This window comes from Gorilla gorilla, chromosome 20 (genome assembly GCF_029281585.2).
Source record: "Gorilla gorilla gorilla isolate KB3781 chromosome 20, NHGRI_mGorGor1-v2.1_pri, whole genome shotgun sequence".
Classification (NCBI taxonomy): Eukaryota; Metazoa; Chordata; class Mammalia; order Primates; family Hominidae; genus Gorilla; species Gorilla gorilla.
The window spans coordinates 62,382,957-62,401,018 of record NC_073244.2 but is presented as its reverse complement, the minus strand read 5'-3'; the positions used below and the strand labels follow the sequence as shown (position 1 = coordinate 62,401,018).

Here is an 18,062-nt window from a genome sequence, read left to right as displayed (position 1 = left end):
GCCACCCAAGCCCAGGAGTTCAAGACCAGCATGGGCAACATAGTGAAACCCTGTCTCAAATTTAAAAATAAATAAATAAATTTTAAGTAAAACAAAGGCTCTTGGAGGGCAGGAGCTGCATCCAGCTCACGGTTGCATCCTCAGTGCCTGGTGCGAAGAAAACTTTAGGGGATGTGTGCTGAGCGAGCAAATGGATGGATGTTGAGCCAAGTCTGTCCATTTTACAGAAAAGGAAATGGAAGCACAGAGAAGAAATGAAAAATCGAGCTGTCCCAGGGCCTGGGACATGCAAGGTTAAAATATTTGTTGGATGGATGGATAGAGGAATATATAGATATAGCTGGGCATGTTGGCTCATGCCCATAATCCCAACAATTTGGGAGGCCAAGGTGGAAGGATCGTTTGAGTTCAGGAGTTTGAGACCAGCCTGGGCAACATGGTGAAAACCTGTCCCCACAAAAATACAAAAAATTAGCGAGGCATGGTGGTGCACTTTTGTGGTCCCAGCTACTCAAGAGGCTGAGGTGGGAGGATCACTTGAGCCTGGGAGGTGGAGGTTTCTGTGAGCCAAGACTACGCCACTGCACTCCAGCCTGGGTGACAGAGTGAGATTCCACCTTTCAAAAATATAGATAGATAGATAGATAGATAGATAGATAGATAGATGATAGATACATACATACATACATACATACACAGATACATAGATAGACAGACAGATAGATAGATGATAGATACATACATACATACATACATACACAGATACATAGATAGACAGACAGATAGATAGATGATAGATACATACATACATACATACATACACAGATACATAGATAGACAGACAGATAGATAGATGATAGATACATACATACATACATACATACATACACAGATACATAGATAGACAGATAGATAGATGATAGATAGATAGATACATACATACATACACAGATACATAGATAGATAGATAGATAGATAGATAGATAGATAGATAGATAGATAGATAGAAGTGGGTAAATGATGTGTTTCTGGATGAATGGATAACTGGATTTGTTGATGGATAAATGGACAAACAGATTAATTACTGGATGACTGGATGGCTGGGTGAATTAACCAATTAGTTGATGAAAAAATCATCAGCTGGATGGGCAGATGAGTTACTGGCCGGCTGGAAGCCTAAACTGGTCGATCACTTGATTAACTAACCGAAAGGTGAATGGATGAATGGATGGAACATCCACCATGTGCTAGGCCCATACCTGTGATGGACAAACATAATCTCTAATCTTCAAAACAACCCTGTGAAGAAGGAATCATCACCCTCATTTTATAGAGGATGAAACTCAGGCTCAGGGGGAAAGAGACTTGCCTAAAGGGAAAGGGAGTCAGGACAGAGGGGCGGCCCCAACCCACCTCATCTCCCTTCAGCCAGGTAGCGACGGGAGGGGGCTCCCCTGTGATGGACACGTCAAGCCTCAGCTTGTTTCCAGCCACAACCACAATCGCATTCTCTGAGGTCTTCCCCGAGCAATCCAAGTGGATCTTTGGTGGCTCTGGTGGCACAGAAGAGATACGGGGACCCTGGGAGTGGGAGGCTGGGCCTTCCCAGTCCCCACAAGAGAATCTCCGAAAAGTTGGGTTCCAACAGTGACAGAGACACAGGGGTCCATGTCCTCAAGCCCTCCTCCCTCAGACCCAGTAGTCCAGGCCCCCAACCCCTCCTCCCTCAGACCCTACAGTCTAGGCCCCCAGCCCCTCCTCCCTCATACCCAGGGATCCAGGTCCCCAACCCCTCCTCCCTCAGGACCTCAGTCCCTCCTCTCGGCCGATTGCCCCCACCCCGTCTGTCGGCTCCCCACCCCTCCTCCCTCCCTTCCTCAGCACCCCAACCCCCTCCTTCCTCTCCCCACTCATCCTCCTGCGCCCCGCCCATCCTTCCTCGCCCTGCCTATCCTCCCTCGGCCATTCCCCTCCTCCCTCAGCCCGGCCCCTCCTCCCTCAGACCCGCTCCCAGCGCAGCCGGTGGCACTCACCTTGCTTGGGAACGTACTCCACCTTGATTTCTGCAAGACAAAGAAGACTGGACAGTTATGTCTAAACCCAGCAGGCCCCTCACCCCACCTTCATAGCCCAGAGGAAGAGGTGACAGGGTCTGGCAGTCTCCCTGGGAACTGGGGTGCTGGAGACAGGTTCAGGCCCAGGAGCCACCCCTCCTCCCGGGCGGCAGGTGGCAGCGAGTTCAGCGCTCTCCCTCCATCTTCTGACTCCAGCCATGAGCGGGACAGACGCTTGCTGTCGTCCTCATTCACACTCAGGGAACCTTAATCCTGGAGAGGGACATCCCGGGCCCTGGGTCTGCGAGGGTGGATCCTACAGCCCCCAGGGAAGGAGGAAGGGGCATCCTCACCCAGGAAGTTGAGCTTGGCTGAGAGCGACAGGGCGTAGCCGTCAGGCACGAACGTGTAGTCTCCCTCATCCTCGGGGCGGACGTCATCAATCACCAGCTTGTGGAACCTAAGGGGTGGGGAAACAGGGTAGGGCTCGGACCAGATTGCAATGGGACCACTATGGGGCTGCACCGCCTCATCAGCTTCCCTCAGTGCAGTCCACATGCCTGCATTCTTATCCAGGGCTTTGGAATGCTGTGGTCTATTTTCAAATCAGTAGCTATGTGACCTTGGGCAAGTTACTTAACCTCTCTGTGCCTCTGTTTCTTCATCTATAAAATAGGGGTAATGATATCCATGTACATCAAGGTTTTGTAAAGCATCGAGAAAGGTGCAGTGGCTCACATCTGTAATCCTAGCACTTTGGGAGGCTGAGGATCGAGAATTGTTTGAGCCCAGGAGTTCGAGACCAGCCAGGGCAACACGGCGAGACCCTGTCTCTACAGAAAATAAATAAATAGATACTGTTCTTCGGCCGGGCATGGTGGCTCATGCCTGTAATCTCAGCACTTGGGGAGGCTGAGGTGGGAGAATGGCTCCAGCCCAGGTCAAGGCTGCAGTGAGCTATGATTGCACCACTGCACTCCAGGCTGTGTAACAGGTTGAGACCCTGTCTCAAAAAAAGAAAAGAAAAGAAAAAAATCACACCTAGAAAAGTACCTGGCACATAGTAAGGGCCCTATAAGTGTCAGGATGTGTTATCATCATTATGTGTTGTTGTTTTTGTTTGTTTGTTTGAGATGGAGTCTCACTCTGTCACCTAGGCTGGAGTGCAATGGCATGATCTTGGCTCACTGCAACCTCCCCCTCCTGGGTTCAAATGATTTTCCCACCCCAGCCTCCCGAGTAGCTGGGACTATGGGCGTGTAACACAACATCCAGCTAATTTTTGTATTTTTTGTAGAGATGGGGGTTTCACCATGTTGGCCAGGCTGGTCTCGAACTCCTGACCTCAAGTGATCTGCCCGCCTCAGCCTCCCAAAGCGCTAGGATTATAGGTGTGAGCCACCGCGCCCGGCCATTATCATCATTACTGAGACCACCAGCCGGCATGGTTCCCTACACAGAACACAGGGAAAACCTACATCCCACCAAGAGCTATTGCCAGGAAGCCCTGGACGGCATGATGTTCTCCAGGCATCATGCTGGCTCTCTGCATTCTGCAGATAACCAGGTGTTTGTCTTAGGTGTCCACGTGCCACCTGTTGAATCCCAGCTTCTTGTTTTCTGAGCTGGAGCCCGTGTTGACTGTTAGCTGATATGGCCAGAGGCTTTTCCCTGCCGGTGTCCATGCCCTTGCAATGCGACTTTGCAGCATCCCCATCAGTGGTGGAATCTGCTTCCCAGCCCTTGACTCAGAGCTGGCCTGGGACTTTCCTTGCCCAACAGACTATGGCGGAAGTGGCATTGGGCCAGTTTCCAGCCTGGGCCACAGAGGTCTCGTTTGCTTCCATGCTCTCTCAGGACCTCTGCCTCTGCCACGTGAGTGTGCTAGATTGAGCTCACTGGAGGAGGAGGAGGTGCCATAGGGAGCGGCGTGCTGGGCGCCCAGCTGTCCCAGCTGAGGTCCTGACAGCACCCACGCAAAGTCAGCAGGGCCCAGGTCCTGCCACCACAGAGGTAAGAACGAGCCCATCCTGGATCAGCCAGCCCCCAACCAACCTGCACGCTCAAGATGAAATGAATCCTAATTTATTTATTTATTTATTTAGAGAGAGTGTCTCACTATGTTGCCCAGGCTGGTCTTGAACTCCTGGGCCCAAGAAATCCTCCTGCCTTGGCCTCCCAAAGTGCCAAGATTACAGGTATGAGTCACTGCTCCGAGCCCAATCCTCATCCTTTTAAACCTCTAGGTTTGGGGACAGGACAGGCGTGTTGGCTCACACCTGTAATCCCAGCACTTTGGGAAGCCGAGGTGGGTCGATCAGCTGAGGTCAGGAGTTAGAGACCAGCCTGGCCAACATGGTGAAACTCTGTCTTGATTAAAAATGCAAAAATTAGCATGGTGGTGCATGCCTGTAGTCCCAGCTAGTCAGGAGGCTGAGGCAGGAGAATCGCTTGAACCTCAGAGTTGGAGGTTGCAGTGTGAGACTCTGACTCAAAAAAAAAAAAAAAAAGGAAAAAGAAAAGAAAAAGTCCAGGCGTGGTGGCTCATACCTGTAATCCCAGCACTTTGGGAGGCTGAGGCAGGTGGATCACTTGAGGTCACGAGTTCAAGACCAGCCTGACTAACATGGCGAAACCCTGTCTCTACTAAATACAAAAAAATTAGCCAGGCGTGGTGGTGCATCCCAGCTACTTGGGAGGCTGAGGCAGGAGAATCACTTGAATCCAGGAGGCGGAGGTTGCAGTGAGCTGAGATCGCGCCATTGCACTCTAGCCTGGGCAACAAGAGCAAAACTCCGTCTCAAAAAAAAAAATAAATGGGGGACAGCTTGTTACACAGCTAAAGCTAACTGCTACGCACACCCTACCCCCAGCCACTTCTGCAGCCCACTCCTCACCTGCCTACATGGGAAATGGTGATCCTCTTGCTGGGCCGCACCTCAACCCCATTCTTATACCACTTGCCCGTCACTTTCTCATCAGACACCTCGCACTTGAACACAGCTTGTTCTGAGGCCTTCACCGTCAGATCCGCGATGTCCTGCAGGACCTCCAGCTGTTTCTCTGGTCAGGGAGAGAAAGACAAGGAGCCGTCACTACTCCAGTCAGTGCACAGACACTTGTGAGCACCCACTGTGTGCCAGGCACTGGTCTAGGCACTGGGGATACCAGCCACAGACAACCCAGAAACAACCCGTTGGCCTCGGGAAGCTCCCATGCTAGTGGGAGACAGTGAAGAAAGAAACAGAATAGGGAGCGAGGAGGCCTGAGGGAGGCAGGGAGGAATCTACCAGAGGATGAAAAAAAGCCTCCCAGGCAAAGGGACCAGCGTGTGCAAAGGCCCTGAGGTGGCCGGGCACAGTGGTTCACGCCTGTAATCCCAGCACTTTGGGGATTTTATTTATTTTATTTTATTTATTTATTTATTTATTTTGAGATGGAGTTTCACTCTTGCCGCCCAGGCTGGACTGCAATGGCGTGATTTTGGCTCACTGCAAACTCCACCCCCCGGGTTCAAGTGATACTCCTGCCTCAGCCTCCCAAGTAGCTGGGATTACTAGCATGCACCACCACGCCTGGCTAATTTTGTATTTTTAGTAGAGATGGGGTTTCACCATGTTGACCAGGCTGGTCTTGAACTCCTGACCTCAGGTGATCCACCCGCTTTGGCCTCCCAAAGTGCTGGGATTACAGGAGTGAGCCACTAAGCCCGGCCTGATGTTTTTATACAGACGGGGTCTTGCCATGTTGCCTAGGCCGGCCTTGAACTTCTGGACTCAATTTACCCTCCCACCTCGGCCTCACAAAGAGTTGGAATGGCAGGGCTGCGCCACCATGCCCAGTCTAAAACATTCTCTTTTTTTATGGCTAGATATGGAAATACCATCATTTGTTTGACCCATAAATGACTTGAGTTCGTTGTTTTTTACTTTTTATATTTACAGAATTACAGACCCCAAGAACTTGCAAAAATAGCACATAGAGTCCCGTGTGCTCTTCATGCAGCCTCCCCCACTGGTGACATCGTACATAACGGAGTCCAGTATCCAAACCAGGACACCGACATGGACCCAGTACTGTTACTCAGACCACAGACCTGTTTCTTTTCACCATCTCACTTATGTTTTACGAGGCTCACTCTGGCGGGTACTGGGGGGTGGAGGTCAAGGGGCAGGTATAGACACAGAGTGACCAGAGAGGAGACAACTGCACCAGTCCAGGCATGAGGGGAGGAAGGCCTGGGCCAGGCGGGGGCAGCAACAGGGGGGCTGTGGTTGGATTCAGATTTTTTTTTTTTTTTTTTTTTTAAGATGGAGTCTTGCTCTGTTACCCAGGCTGGAGCACAGTGGCACAATCTCGGCTCACTGCAACCTCCGCCTCCTGGATTCAAGCGATTCTCCTGCCTCAGACTCCTGAGTGGCTGGGATTACAGGTGTGTGCCACCATGCTCGGCTAATTTTTTTTTTTTTTTTTTTTGAGACAGAGTCTTACTCTGTTGCCCAGGCTGGAGTGCAGTGTGCAATCTCGGCTCACCACAACCTCCACCTCCTGGGTTCAAGCGATTCTCCTGCCTCAGTCTCCCGAGTAGCTCGGATTACAGGTGCACGCCACCACACCCAGCTAATTTTTGTATTCTTAGTAGAGATGGGTTTTCGCCATGTTGGCCAGGCTGGTCTCGAACTCCCGACCTCAAGTGATCCGCCCACCTTGGTCTCTCAAAGTGCTGGGATTACAGGTGTGAGCCACCGCGCCCAGGTTTGTTTTTGTTTTTGTTTTTGTTTTAAGACGGAGTCTTGCTCTGTTGCCCAGGCTGGAGTGCAGTGGCGCAATCTCGGCTCATTGCAACCTCCGCCTCCTGGGTTCAAGCGATTCTCCTGCCTCAGCCTCCTGAGTAGCTGGGACTACAGGTGCACGCCGCAATGCCCAGCTAATTTTTTTGTATTTTTAGTAGAGATGGGGTTTCACCATGTTGGCCAGGCTGGTCTCGAACTCCTAAGCTCAAGTGATCCACCCGCCTCGGCCTCCCAAAGTGCTGGGACTACAGGCGTGAGCCACCACACTTGGCTGGATTCAAAATTTACTTTGAAGCTGGAGCCACCAGATCTCCCTGCTGGGCTGAACATAGGGTGTGTGGGAAAGAGAGGAGTTAGGAACAACTTCCAGACTGGGGGGCCTGAGCAACCTCAAGCTGTGTGAAGAAGCATGCGCAGTGCAGCCCGTGCCCCATCTGGAGGCCCCGTACCTTCCACAATCAGCTCGGCCTCACACTGGCCGCCGTTGGTTATGACCTGATAGCGACCCCTGTCCTCCTGGACCACGTCTGAGAAGATGAGGATGTGGCGCTTCCCGTCCTTCTTGAAGCGGTACCGGGCCTTGAAGGAATCCTCCCGAGTCAGTTCCACACCATCTTTCATCCTAGGTGGGTGAGACACAGAACGGGACGTGAGGAGACAGCACAGCTCTCGGTCTGGGTCTTGGAGAGTCAGTCGGGGGCCCATGCAGAGGGGTCAGAAGGCAGGTCCCCAGAGGGAGGAGACATAATGAGTGGCAGAGGCATCTTGAGTGGTGGACGGGTCACAGGTCAGGTGAAGGGGAGAGAGAGGGCCAGGCATGCTGGCTCATGCCTGTAATCCCAGCCCTTTGGGAGGCTGAGGTGTGTGAATCACCTGAGGTCAGGAGTTCGAGACCAACCTGGCCAACATGGTGAAAACCCACCTCTAATAAAAAATAAAAAATTAGGCAGGTGTGGTGGTGGGCGCCTATAATCCCAGCTATTCAGGAGGCTAAGGCAGGAGAATTGCTTGAATCCGGGAGGCAGAGGTTGCGGTGAGCCAAGATCACGCAATTGCACTCCAGCCTGGGTGCCAGAGTGAGACTCTGTCTCAAAAAAAAAAAAAAAAAAAAGGCAGCGAGGAGAGAGAGGAGGAAGTCACAGGCCACACACAGTTAATTGCCTCAAGGTACCAAGGTACTGGCTGGAAGTCAGGGGACACAAAAAGATGTCATGGGGAGAGGTCCACACAGAGGAAGCCCTGGGGTCTCAGAGAAACATCAAACGTTGTGGCCTCTGTCAATGGTTTTCCCTGTCCAGGGCACTCACCCCTTCTCTCTTCACTTATACCTCCATGTCATTCAGATCTCAGCTCAATTGTCATCTCCTCCAGGAAGACTTCCCTGACCTCCTGAGTCCCTTCCTCCTAGGAAGCTATTACAGCATCCATTACTGCTCCTTTCAAGCCAGTCTCAAAATGGAACTTTTATATGTATGTATGTGATGACTTGACTAATGCCTATCTCTTTCTCCTACACAAACACACATACACACACACCACCACCACCACTATCACCAAATTAGCAGATTATAAATGCCATGAAGGCAGGTACCATGTTGACATTTTTTTTCTCCCCATTATATCTCTGATATGTAGAAGAGTACACCACACAACAGGTGCTCAATAAATATTTGTTGGGTTGGTGAATAGGTACATAGATGGATGAATGGATAGGTAGATTGTGGGCAAGTATGCAGGTGAGTGAGTGAGTGGATGGATAGATCTCTGGATTGATAGGTCGATGGATGGCTAGATGGCAACTTAAATGGAAGAGTGGATATATGAATGAGTAGATGGATGAATGGGTCAATGGGATGGATGGATGGATGGATGGATGGATGGATGGATGGATGGATGGATGGATGAATGGACGGATGGATGGTTAAGTAGATGGATGGATGGTTAAGTGGATGGATGGATGAGTGGATGGATGGATGCATGAGTGGATGGATGGATGCATGAGTGGATGGATGGTTAAGCAGATGGATGGATGGATGGATGGATGGATGGATGGATGGATGGATGGATGGATGGATGGACTGGGTGGATGAGTGGATACCTGGATAGATGGACCAAGGGACAGATAATTGGTCAGATGAATCAATATTTAATGGAACAGTCGGAGATCAGGAAGACGACCCTGAAGAGGATAGGATGGGTAGAGGTCAGAAATTCTAGAAACAATTTTAGGTGAAGGTAAGGATTTACAGAGAAAAGCTGAGATCTCCTGGGGATGACTACTGAGTAAAGGTCAGAAATCTCCAAGAGAAGTCACAGGAGGTCCCATAAAGATCAAGGCAGAGGCAAAGAAGCTATGTGCACCTGTATGGAGATCAGGGATCAAGGGTCGCTTACCACATCACCTGGGCACCCTCTTCTGACACCTCCACTGCCATTTCCACCCGGTCACCCACAAACACCTGCTGGTCCTCAAGAGGTGTGACAATTAGGACTGGAGGTTCTGTGGGGCAGGGGGACAGGAGGTCAGTCATTTCAGGACCCCCTCCAGAGTTCCAGTCCCTCTCCAGGCTCAGTTCTGAATTCCAGCCTCACCTTTGACGAACAGCTCGGTGAAACACTTCTCATCCTTGACAGCTACTTCATAGGCAGCGTCATCCGCCAGCGTGCACTTGTTGATGGTAAGAATTCGCTTCTTACCAACGTTCTCAAACACGTACCTGATGCAGAAGTCTCACCTCAGACCAGGGCGTGGAGCATCCACCTAGCCCTGGGGTAGCTCTGCTCACCTGTTCTCAAGGCAACTCTCCCTCTCTCTCTCAGAGCCAAATTGTGTGGAAAGGGATTGAGGGCCCAGTTTCAATTATTTATTTATTTTTATTTGCTTTTGAGACAGGGTCTCACTCTGTCACCCAGGCTAGAGTGCAGTGGTGCGATCACAGCTCACTGCAACCTAGACTTCCTGGGTCCAAGCCATCCTCCCACCTCAGCCCCTGAGTACCTAGGATCACAGGTGCACACCACCATACCCAGCTAATTTTTTTTTTCTCTTTTCTTGGTATCTTCTAATTTTTTTATTTTTTTGTAGAGATGGGATCTCGCTATGTTGTCCAAGCTAGCAATTCCTATTATTTAAATAACCATGGCAGGGCCAGTCACACCTGTAATCCTAGCATTTTTGGAGTCTGAGGCAGGCAGATTGCTTGAAGAGTTCAAGACCAGCCTGGGCAACATGGTAAAACCCCATCTCTACCAAAAATACACCCCAAAAATTAGATGTGTTGGGGCGCTCCTGTCATCCCAGCTACTTGGGAGGCTGAGGCAGGAGAATCTCTTGAACCTGGGAGGCAGAGGTTGCAGTGAACTGAGATCATGCCATTGCACTCCAGCCTGGGCAACAAGAGCGAAACTCCGTCTCAAAACAAAACTAAGTAATTAATTTAAAAAAGGTTGTCTTGTGATGTGTTTGTTGTTGTTGTTGTTTGTTGTTGTTGAAACAGGGTCTCACTCTGTCGCCCAGGCTGGAGTGCAGTGGTGAGACCTCAGCTCACCGCAACCGCAACCTCTGCCTCCTGGGTTCAAGCGATCCTCCTGCCTCAGCCTCCCAAGTAGCTGGGACCACAGGCACCCACCACCACGCCCGGCTAATTTTTGTATTTTTAGTAGAGACGGGGTTTCACTGTGTCGCCCAGGCTGATCTCGAACTCCTGGGCTCAAGTGATCTGCCCGCCTCAGCCTCCCAAATTGCTGGGATTATACCTGTGAGTCACTGCATTCAGCTATTATAAATATTTGTTTGAGTGACTGCAGAGTGTCTTAGTATGAAACTACATTTTGGTTGTTTTCCATTCTTTGCTGTGATAGCAAATGCCTCAGCGAACATCCTTGTGGCTAAATATGCACAGTCATGATAACGCCTCACAATACATACCTAGGATTGCACAACCTGAAGGCTTTTTAATACCTTGCCCTTAGGGAGACTTGCCAAATTCCATTCCCACTAGCAACATTTGTGCATTCTTCTCCAGCACTGGGTTTTAGAATTTCGCGAGGTTTTGCCCATTTGGAGAGCAGAAACACTGCTGTTTACATTTTCTTTTCTTTTTTTTTTTTGAGACAGGGTCTCGCTTTGTTGCCCAGGCTGGAGTGCAGTGGTGCCATCATAGCTCACTGCAGCCTCAGCCTCCCAAGCTTGGGCAGTCCTCCTGCCTTAGCCCCTCGAGCAGCTGAGACTACAGACATGTGCCACTGTGTCTGGCTAATTTTGTATAGTTTTTGTAGATATGTGGTTTTGTTATGTTGGCCAGGCTGGTCTTGAACTCCACTCCTGGACTCAAGCAATCCTCCCACCTCGGCTTCCCAGAGTGCTGGGATTACAGGTGTGAGCCACTGCACCCGGCCTCGCCTATTTGTACTTTTCTTTTTCTTTTTTTTCTTTCTTTTTTTTTTTTTTTTTTTTTTTTTGAGACAGAATTTCACTCTTGTTGCCCAAGCTGGAGTGCAATGGCATGATCTCAGCTCACGGCAACCTCCGCCTCCCGGGTTCAAGCGATTCTCCTGCCTCAGCCTCCCAAGTAGCTGGGATTACAGGCACTACAGACATGTGCCACCACACCCGGCTAATTTTTTGTATTTTTAGTAGAAACGGGGTTTCACCATGTTAGCCAGACTGGTCTCGAGCTCCTGACCTTAGGTGATCCGCCCGCCTCGGCCTCCCAAAGTGCTAGGATTACAGGCGTGAGCCACTGCGCCCGGCCTGTACTCTTCATATAGGGGTGAATATGCCCTTTCTGGTTAAGAGTGATAGGCCTTGTCTCCGGGTGTTCTCTCTGGACTGGGATCTCCCCGGTGCAGGGACCGCCCACCCCACACATACTTGCTGCTTGGTTTGATCTCCTGGCCGTTCTTGAACCACTTGAGGGGCAGGTCTGGGTCGCTGATCTCTACCATCAACTTGATCTTGTTGCCTCTGTCCACTTGGTAGGCTGGATCCAGCTTCTTTGTGAATGCTGGAGATTGAGGCATGCAAAGGGGATGGAGGCGTGTGGTCCTCATTCCCCTGGTCATCCCCAGAGGCACCACATCTCCCTCCCCAGGCCCTGGGCTCTCCAAGGTCAAAGTGAGGAAGTCAGGGGGCCTCCTATGAACTTAGAGATCCTTGAGAACTTCTCCGGTGGTGATGCAGGGCAGGGGACCCCAAAGTGGGGCTTAGCCTGCAAGGGTTATCGGCTTCACCCAGGAAAGAAGTCAAGGGCAAGCCAGTGTTAGGTAGAAGAAAACAGCTTTATTTTCATTTATTTATTTATTTTATTTTATTTTATTTTTTTGAGACAGAGTCTCACTCTGTTCCCCAGGCTGGAGTGCCACAGCGTAATCTCAGCTCACCGCAACCTCTGCCTCCCTGGCTTAAGCGATTCTCCTGCCTCAGCCTCCCAAGTTGCTGGGATTACAGGTGCACACCACCATGCCCGGCTGACTTTCGTATTTTTAGTAGAGATGGGGTTTTACCATGTTAGCCAGGCTGGTCTCGAACTCCTGACCTCAGGTGATCTGCGCATCTCAGCCTCCCAAAGTGCTGAGATTACAGGCGTGAGCCACTGCACCCAGCCTGAAAACAGCTTTATTGAGGTGGCAGTGTTACAGCCCTCTGACTGCTCCTGCGGAACAGGGCTACCCGAGAGACAGAGAGCAACGGCTCAGGGCAGGTCTGCAGTCAGATTGATACCCACTTTTAATTACCTAGAGATTAAGGAGCAGGTTATACAGAAATTGCTAGGAAAAGGGTGGTAACTTTTGGGTGGTCTGGTCATTGCCATGGAAAGGGGCAGTAACTCCTGGCTGTTGCCATGGCCATGGTAAACTGACATGGCACACTGGTGGGCGTGTCTTATGGAAAGCTGCTTCCACCCTGTCCCTGTTTTAGCTAGTCCTCAATTTGGTCTGGTGTCCGAGGCCCACCGCTAGAGTTGGGTCTTGCCTCCTACCTCATTGGGACCTCGAAAAGATAGGTCCAGGGTCCAATCATTAGACACCCACAAGGCTAGGGGTCCCTTGTGTGCAGGGCCCAGCTCCCCCCAGACCAGGGCTGACCTGCACTCTTCTTGACCTCGACCTTAGCCTTTTTCAGCCGCTTCAGCATGCCCCGGAGGTCGGTGATGCCATACTGGAAGGCGATTTTCTCGTACTCGCTCTTCTTTGCCCCTTTCAGGAGCTCCCAAATCTCCGGGGGGATGCCTAGGTCATCGTCATCTTTCTTTTTCTTCTTCTTCTCCTCCTCCACCACCTCCCTGGGGGGTGGGGGAACGGACAGGGGCCATCAGGGAGTGAGGAAGGGAGGATGTCCCTCTGCCTTCTTCACTCATTGGCTCTGTGACTCACCCAAGCCACCTTCCCTTTAGGGGTCTTATTGTTTCCCGCCTGGTCCATTGCCCCAGCCTCCTCCTGGGGTCTTCTGACCTCTTCCCAGCACAGTCCCCACTGGGTTTTTTTTTTGAGACTCTGTCTCCCAGGCTGGAGTGCAGTGGTGTGATCTCGGCTCACTACAACCTCCACCTCCTGGGTTCAGGCGATTCTTCTGCCTCAGCCTCCCGAGTAGCTGGGACTACAGGCTCACGCCACCACTCCTGGCTAATTTTTGTATTTTAGTAGAAACAGGGTTTTGCCATGTTGGACAGGCTGGTCTCGAATTCCTGACCTTAAGTGATCCACCCGCCTCGGCCTCCCAAAGTGCTGGGATTACAGGTGTGAGCCACCGTGCCTGGCCCGCGGGATATTTCTTTTCATTTATTTATTTATTTATTTATTTATTTATTTATTTATTTATTTATTTTATTTCCATAGGTTATTGGGAAACAGGTGGTGTTTGGTTACATGAGTAAGCTGTTTGGTAGTGATTTGTGAGATTTTGGTACACCCATCACCCAAGCAGCATACATTGCACCCTATTTGTCCTCTTTTATCCTGTGGGGTATTTCTGACACCCACATCAGTGGTTCTCCCTTTCATATTCAGAACTCTTCTGTGGCTCCCCACTGCCCTCAGGAGGAAGCCCCAGCCCTCCGCCTGGCAATCACACCCCAGCTACTTCCGTCACTCCCCCGAAAGTCACCTGAACCAAGTTGCTTGACTTTTGCTGAACACTTCAGGCTCTCTCCTGCTTCCCAGCCTTTGCACAAAATGTTTCCCTACCTTCATGACCTCTCCCTACCTTCTCTTCCTCCTGGACTCGTCTTCATCCTACAAGACCTAGCACCAAAGTTCCCTTCTCCCTGAGGCATTCCGTGTCCTACAAGGCAGTGAGTTGCTCGTGCTCTGCGCTCTCACAGGCCCTGGTGGGACCCTCTCTAAAATCACACCAAATAGTCTCAGTCTGTGTCCATGTCTGTTGGACAAGACCCATTTCCCAAGGCAATGAGTGATCTCACATCAGGGACCCAGTCAGACTGTTCTCTCTCCCTGGATCTCAGCCCAGGACCTAGTAGACAGGAGGCCTCAGAAGATGGTTGATGGGTGAGAGAGTGAGTGAATGCATGGATGGAGCTTGGGAGGGAAGGAAGGAAGGGAAAGGAACAAAGAGAGGATAGATGTGGAGGTGAATGTGGGGACATGAATATTTGAATTGATGTACGGAATGGTGAGTAAGTGGGCTGATAAGTAGGTGGGTGGGTCAGTGGAAGGGTGGGTGGGAAGAGAGGCAGATGAGTTGGGGGAAGACAGGTGGGTGAGTGGATGGATTGATGGGTTGGGGGAAGACACGTGGGTGAGTGGATGGATTGAGGGGTTGGTGAGAAATGACTGTGCAGTGGGGTGAATATGTTGATGAGAAGTGGCCAAGGAAGTGGCTGGCTGGCTGCAGACAGAATTGATCAGTAAACGGAATTGTCAGGGATATAGTTATGGGGATTGATGGGCAAGTGAAGACGGATAAGTGGGCCAGCAGATAATGCGTATGAGATTGCCGATATTTAATTTTTTGTGGTTGTTGTTTTTGAAACAGTCTCACTCTGTTGCCCAGACTGGAGTGCAGTGGCGCGATCATGGCTCACTGCAGCCTTGATCTCCTGGGCTCAAACGATCCTCCTCCCTCAGCCTCCTAAGTAGTTAGGACCACAGACACATGCCACCATGCCCTGCTAATTTTTCTTTTTTTTTGTAGAGTCAGTGTCTCCCTATGCGGCCCAGGCTGGTCTTACACTCCTGGGCTCACATGATCTTCCCACACTGGTCTCCAAAAGTGCTGGGATTATAGGCGTGAACCACTGCACCCAGACTTCAGTCATTTTTTACCTACAGAACATCAATTTCACATAGTTCAATCTAACAGAGGGCTATCTGTGTGGATGGGTGTGTCAACTGCCCACCTCTTCACTGGTGAACTCAGCCACCTATTCATGAACCCATCCATTCATCCTCCACCCACCCCATCCATCCATCCGCTTCCCCATCTACTGAGGCACCCATCCTCCCACCTCTCCACCATCCATTCATCCGTACCATCCACCCACCTTCCCACCTGTCTATCTGCACCTGCATCTCCCAACCAAATCCAACATCCCATTCACCCGTTATCCATCCACCTACCCATGTAGCTAGGCTGACTGTAATGGCAGATGGGCAGGTAAACAGGTGGAAAAATGGTGGTTAACGGATGGATATGTGGGTAGATAGATTGGCAACTGGGCAGGTAGGTGGATAGATGTATTAGTAGATACATAAATAGGCCACTGGTTGGATGGATGGGTGAGTGAATGGATCGGTGGGTGGAAAGTGGATGGATGGAGGGATGGATGGATGGGAGGGTGAGTAGGTGGAGGCATAGGTGAACTAGAGCCTGAGTGAACAGCAGAGTGGGTGTGAGAATGGTGGGTTAAAGGGTGAGAAGGTGGGTGAACTCATGGCAGATGTTTGGCTGGGTGGGGTTGTGGGTAGGGGTCTGGGTAAATGGGTAGATGGGTGGATGAACAGGCAGCCTGATGGGTTGGTGTGTTAGATGCTGGGTGGGCAGGGAGTGAACAGATGGAGGTGGTAGAGGCATAAGCAGTGGGTCCAGGAGGAATCAGTGGGCCATGGAGCTTCACCCACCACCTCCTCCCCTTGAGTCCCATCTCCCCTCTCTGTGCCAAGTCCGGGGCTCACCGCTTCTTCAACAGGCCACTGAAATCCAGCTCACCTGCAGTATCCGACTTCTTTTCACCCCTGTGGCCATTGAGAGGGCATGTGAGTCTTGACCCTTCAGATTCACCCCTTGCCTTCCCCAATCCTCCCTTTTTCCCCTTCCAAGGGAGAGCCTCCCATGGTCCTTGGGACCCTGGTAAGGGCCTGGGGTCACTTACGTACGCTTGAAGCTTTCTAGACTCTGCCCAGAGGCATCCTGACGGGGTGCTGGGGAGAGGTGATGAGAGAAGGGAAGGTGAGTTAGAGGCCAGAGCTGATCTTAGACTGAGAGCCCCTCTCCAGGCCTGCACAACCTCTTCCAGGCCCCCTTTTCTCCATCTCTTGGAGCAGCACAACCTCGCTGAGGCCTGGGCATCCTCTAGTTCTAGACCAGCTCATACTCATTTCCCCAGCTGCCAAGCTCCACTCTCTCTCAGCAGCCTATACCCCCCACACCTGGGCCACCATGTCTTTCTCCCCAGGCCTGGACAATCTCATTTCCTGTGCACCCCACATTTAAGCCCTCACACATTCTGGGCTGCAGACCCCCAGAGCCCATACACCCTCAGGGGCCCATATATGTGCCCTCAAATCCGTGTAACCTCCTGTTAATCCTGTACACCCTCACTCTAAACCCCTACACCCTTATTCTCTAAACCTGGACACCCTCACTTCCCAAGCCTTTTTGCCTACTTTCTTAAACGTGGAATGTGCATAACTCGCCTCCTAAGCCTTTGCATGTGCATCCCGAGACTCTGAACACTTTCACCCCCCAAATCCAGACCTCCTCCCATGCTACGTCTCCTTGAGTTTGAATACTCTGACCCCAGAATCTGCACTCCCTCCTCCAAAAACCTGTGCCCACCTCATGCCCATGCCTGTGCACTCTCCCAACACCTGGCTGGTACATCTGTCCACCCACCCAGACATAGAACGCTTTGCTCCCCCACCCCCCACCTGCGTACCCTCCACATCGATGTTGAAGCCACAGCTGTCACAGGCGTCCTTGGCTTTGACCTCGAGGCGGTAATCCCCACGGTCCCCCAGTACCACCTTCCCAATGTGCAGCTCCACGGTGTACACCTGGGTCCAGGGCCGGGGGTGTGGGTGCACAGGATCACCCTCTAGAGCCACCCCATATTCCTCAGAGTCCACTCATAGCTCTATCTCCACGTCCTCACCCCCACCCCACAGGGGGGCCAATGGAGACCGAGAGGGGGCTCAGCACCTGGTGGCCAGCTCTGTCTCCTCATATCTGACCCATCAGGACTTCTGGGGCCCAGGTCCCTGGCCCCCTCAGGCCTTGCCAGGAATGTACATGACCAAGCCCTAATGCATCCCCACCCAACCCCAGGCATCCTCCCTCTGCTTCACACAACCTCTCCCCAGCAGCCCCACACAACCTCCATCCTCAGAGGGCCCACTCTCCATCCCGGCTCCAGGCCCACATTGATGCCTCAGGCAACAGGGCTTCTGAGGAGCATGTCCTGCACAAGCTCCACTCCCCTCCACCAGCCCTCTGGCCCACGGGGTCCTCACATTGCTGGCGGAGTCGTGGGACTCCTTGAAGGAGAAGCGGGCGCCACTCTTGCTGCCCAGCTCCAGCCACTTCCCCTTGAACCATTTGATGGTCGGTTTGTCCGGGAGCTCCTTCCCGTTCACCTTGGCCACGACCACTGCATCCTTCCCTACATGGGGTGAGTAACAGGGTAGAGTGGGAGGAGGCCCAGGAAGGAACATAAGGCTCTCCAGAGGGAGACTGAGACCCCGGCCCCTCCTCCCTCAGACCCAGGAGCTCAGGCCCCCAGCCCCTCCTCCCTCAGACCCAGGAGCTCAGGCCCCCAGCCCCTCCTCCCTCAGACCCAGGAGTCCGGGCCCCCAGCCCCTCCTCCCTCAGACCCAGGAGTCCGGGCCCCCAGCCCCTCCTCCCTCAGACCCAGGAGTCCGGGCCCCCAGCCCCTCCTACCTCAGACCCAGGAGTCCGGGCCCCAGCTCCCTCCTCCCTCAGACCCAGGAGTCCGGGCCCCAGCTCCCTCCTCCCTCAGACCCAGGAGCTCGGCCCCCA

The 18,062-nt window shown here is 51.9% G+C and overlaps 1 protein-coding gene across 1 annotated transcript in view; it reads right to left on the bottom strand.

The window, feature by feature from the left end:
- MYBPC2 (myosin binding protein C2) overlaps positions 1-18,062 on the bottom strand; it is a 36,761-nt gene that overhangs the window by 13,741 nt on the left and 4,958 nt on the right. Inside the window, exons 4-16 of the mRNA XM_055370185.2 lie at positions 17,537-17,685; positions 16,963-17,080; positions 16,177-16,225; positions 15,980-16,039; positions 12,935-13,131; positions 11,721-11,853; positions 9,440-9,564; positions 9,242-9,347; positions 7,297-7,469; positions 4,952-5,117; positions 2,408-2,514; positions 2,034-2,063; positions 1,414-1,553 (exon numbers count right to left, since the gene is read on the bottom strand). Coding sequence (XP_055226160.1) covers positions 1,414-1,553; positions 2,034-2,063; positions 2,408-2,514; positions 4,952-5,117; positions 7,297-7,469; positions 9,242-9,347; positions 9,440-9,564; positions 11,721-11,853; positions 12,935-13,131; positions 15,980-16,039; positions 16,177-16,225; positions 16,963-17,080; positions 17,537-17,685 — 1,553 coding nt within the window. The remainder of the gene's footprint in view (positions 1-1,413; positions 1,554-2,033; positions 2,064-2,407; positions 2,515-4,951; positions 5,118-7,296; positions 7,470-9,241; positions 9,348-9,439; positions 9,565-11,720; positions 11,854-12,934; positions 13,132-15,979; positions 16,040-16,176; positions 16,226-16,962; positions 17,081-17,536; positions 17,686-18,062) is intronic.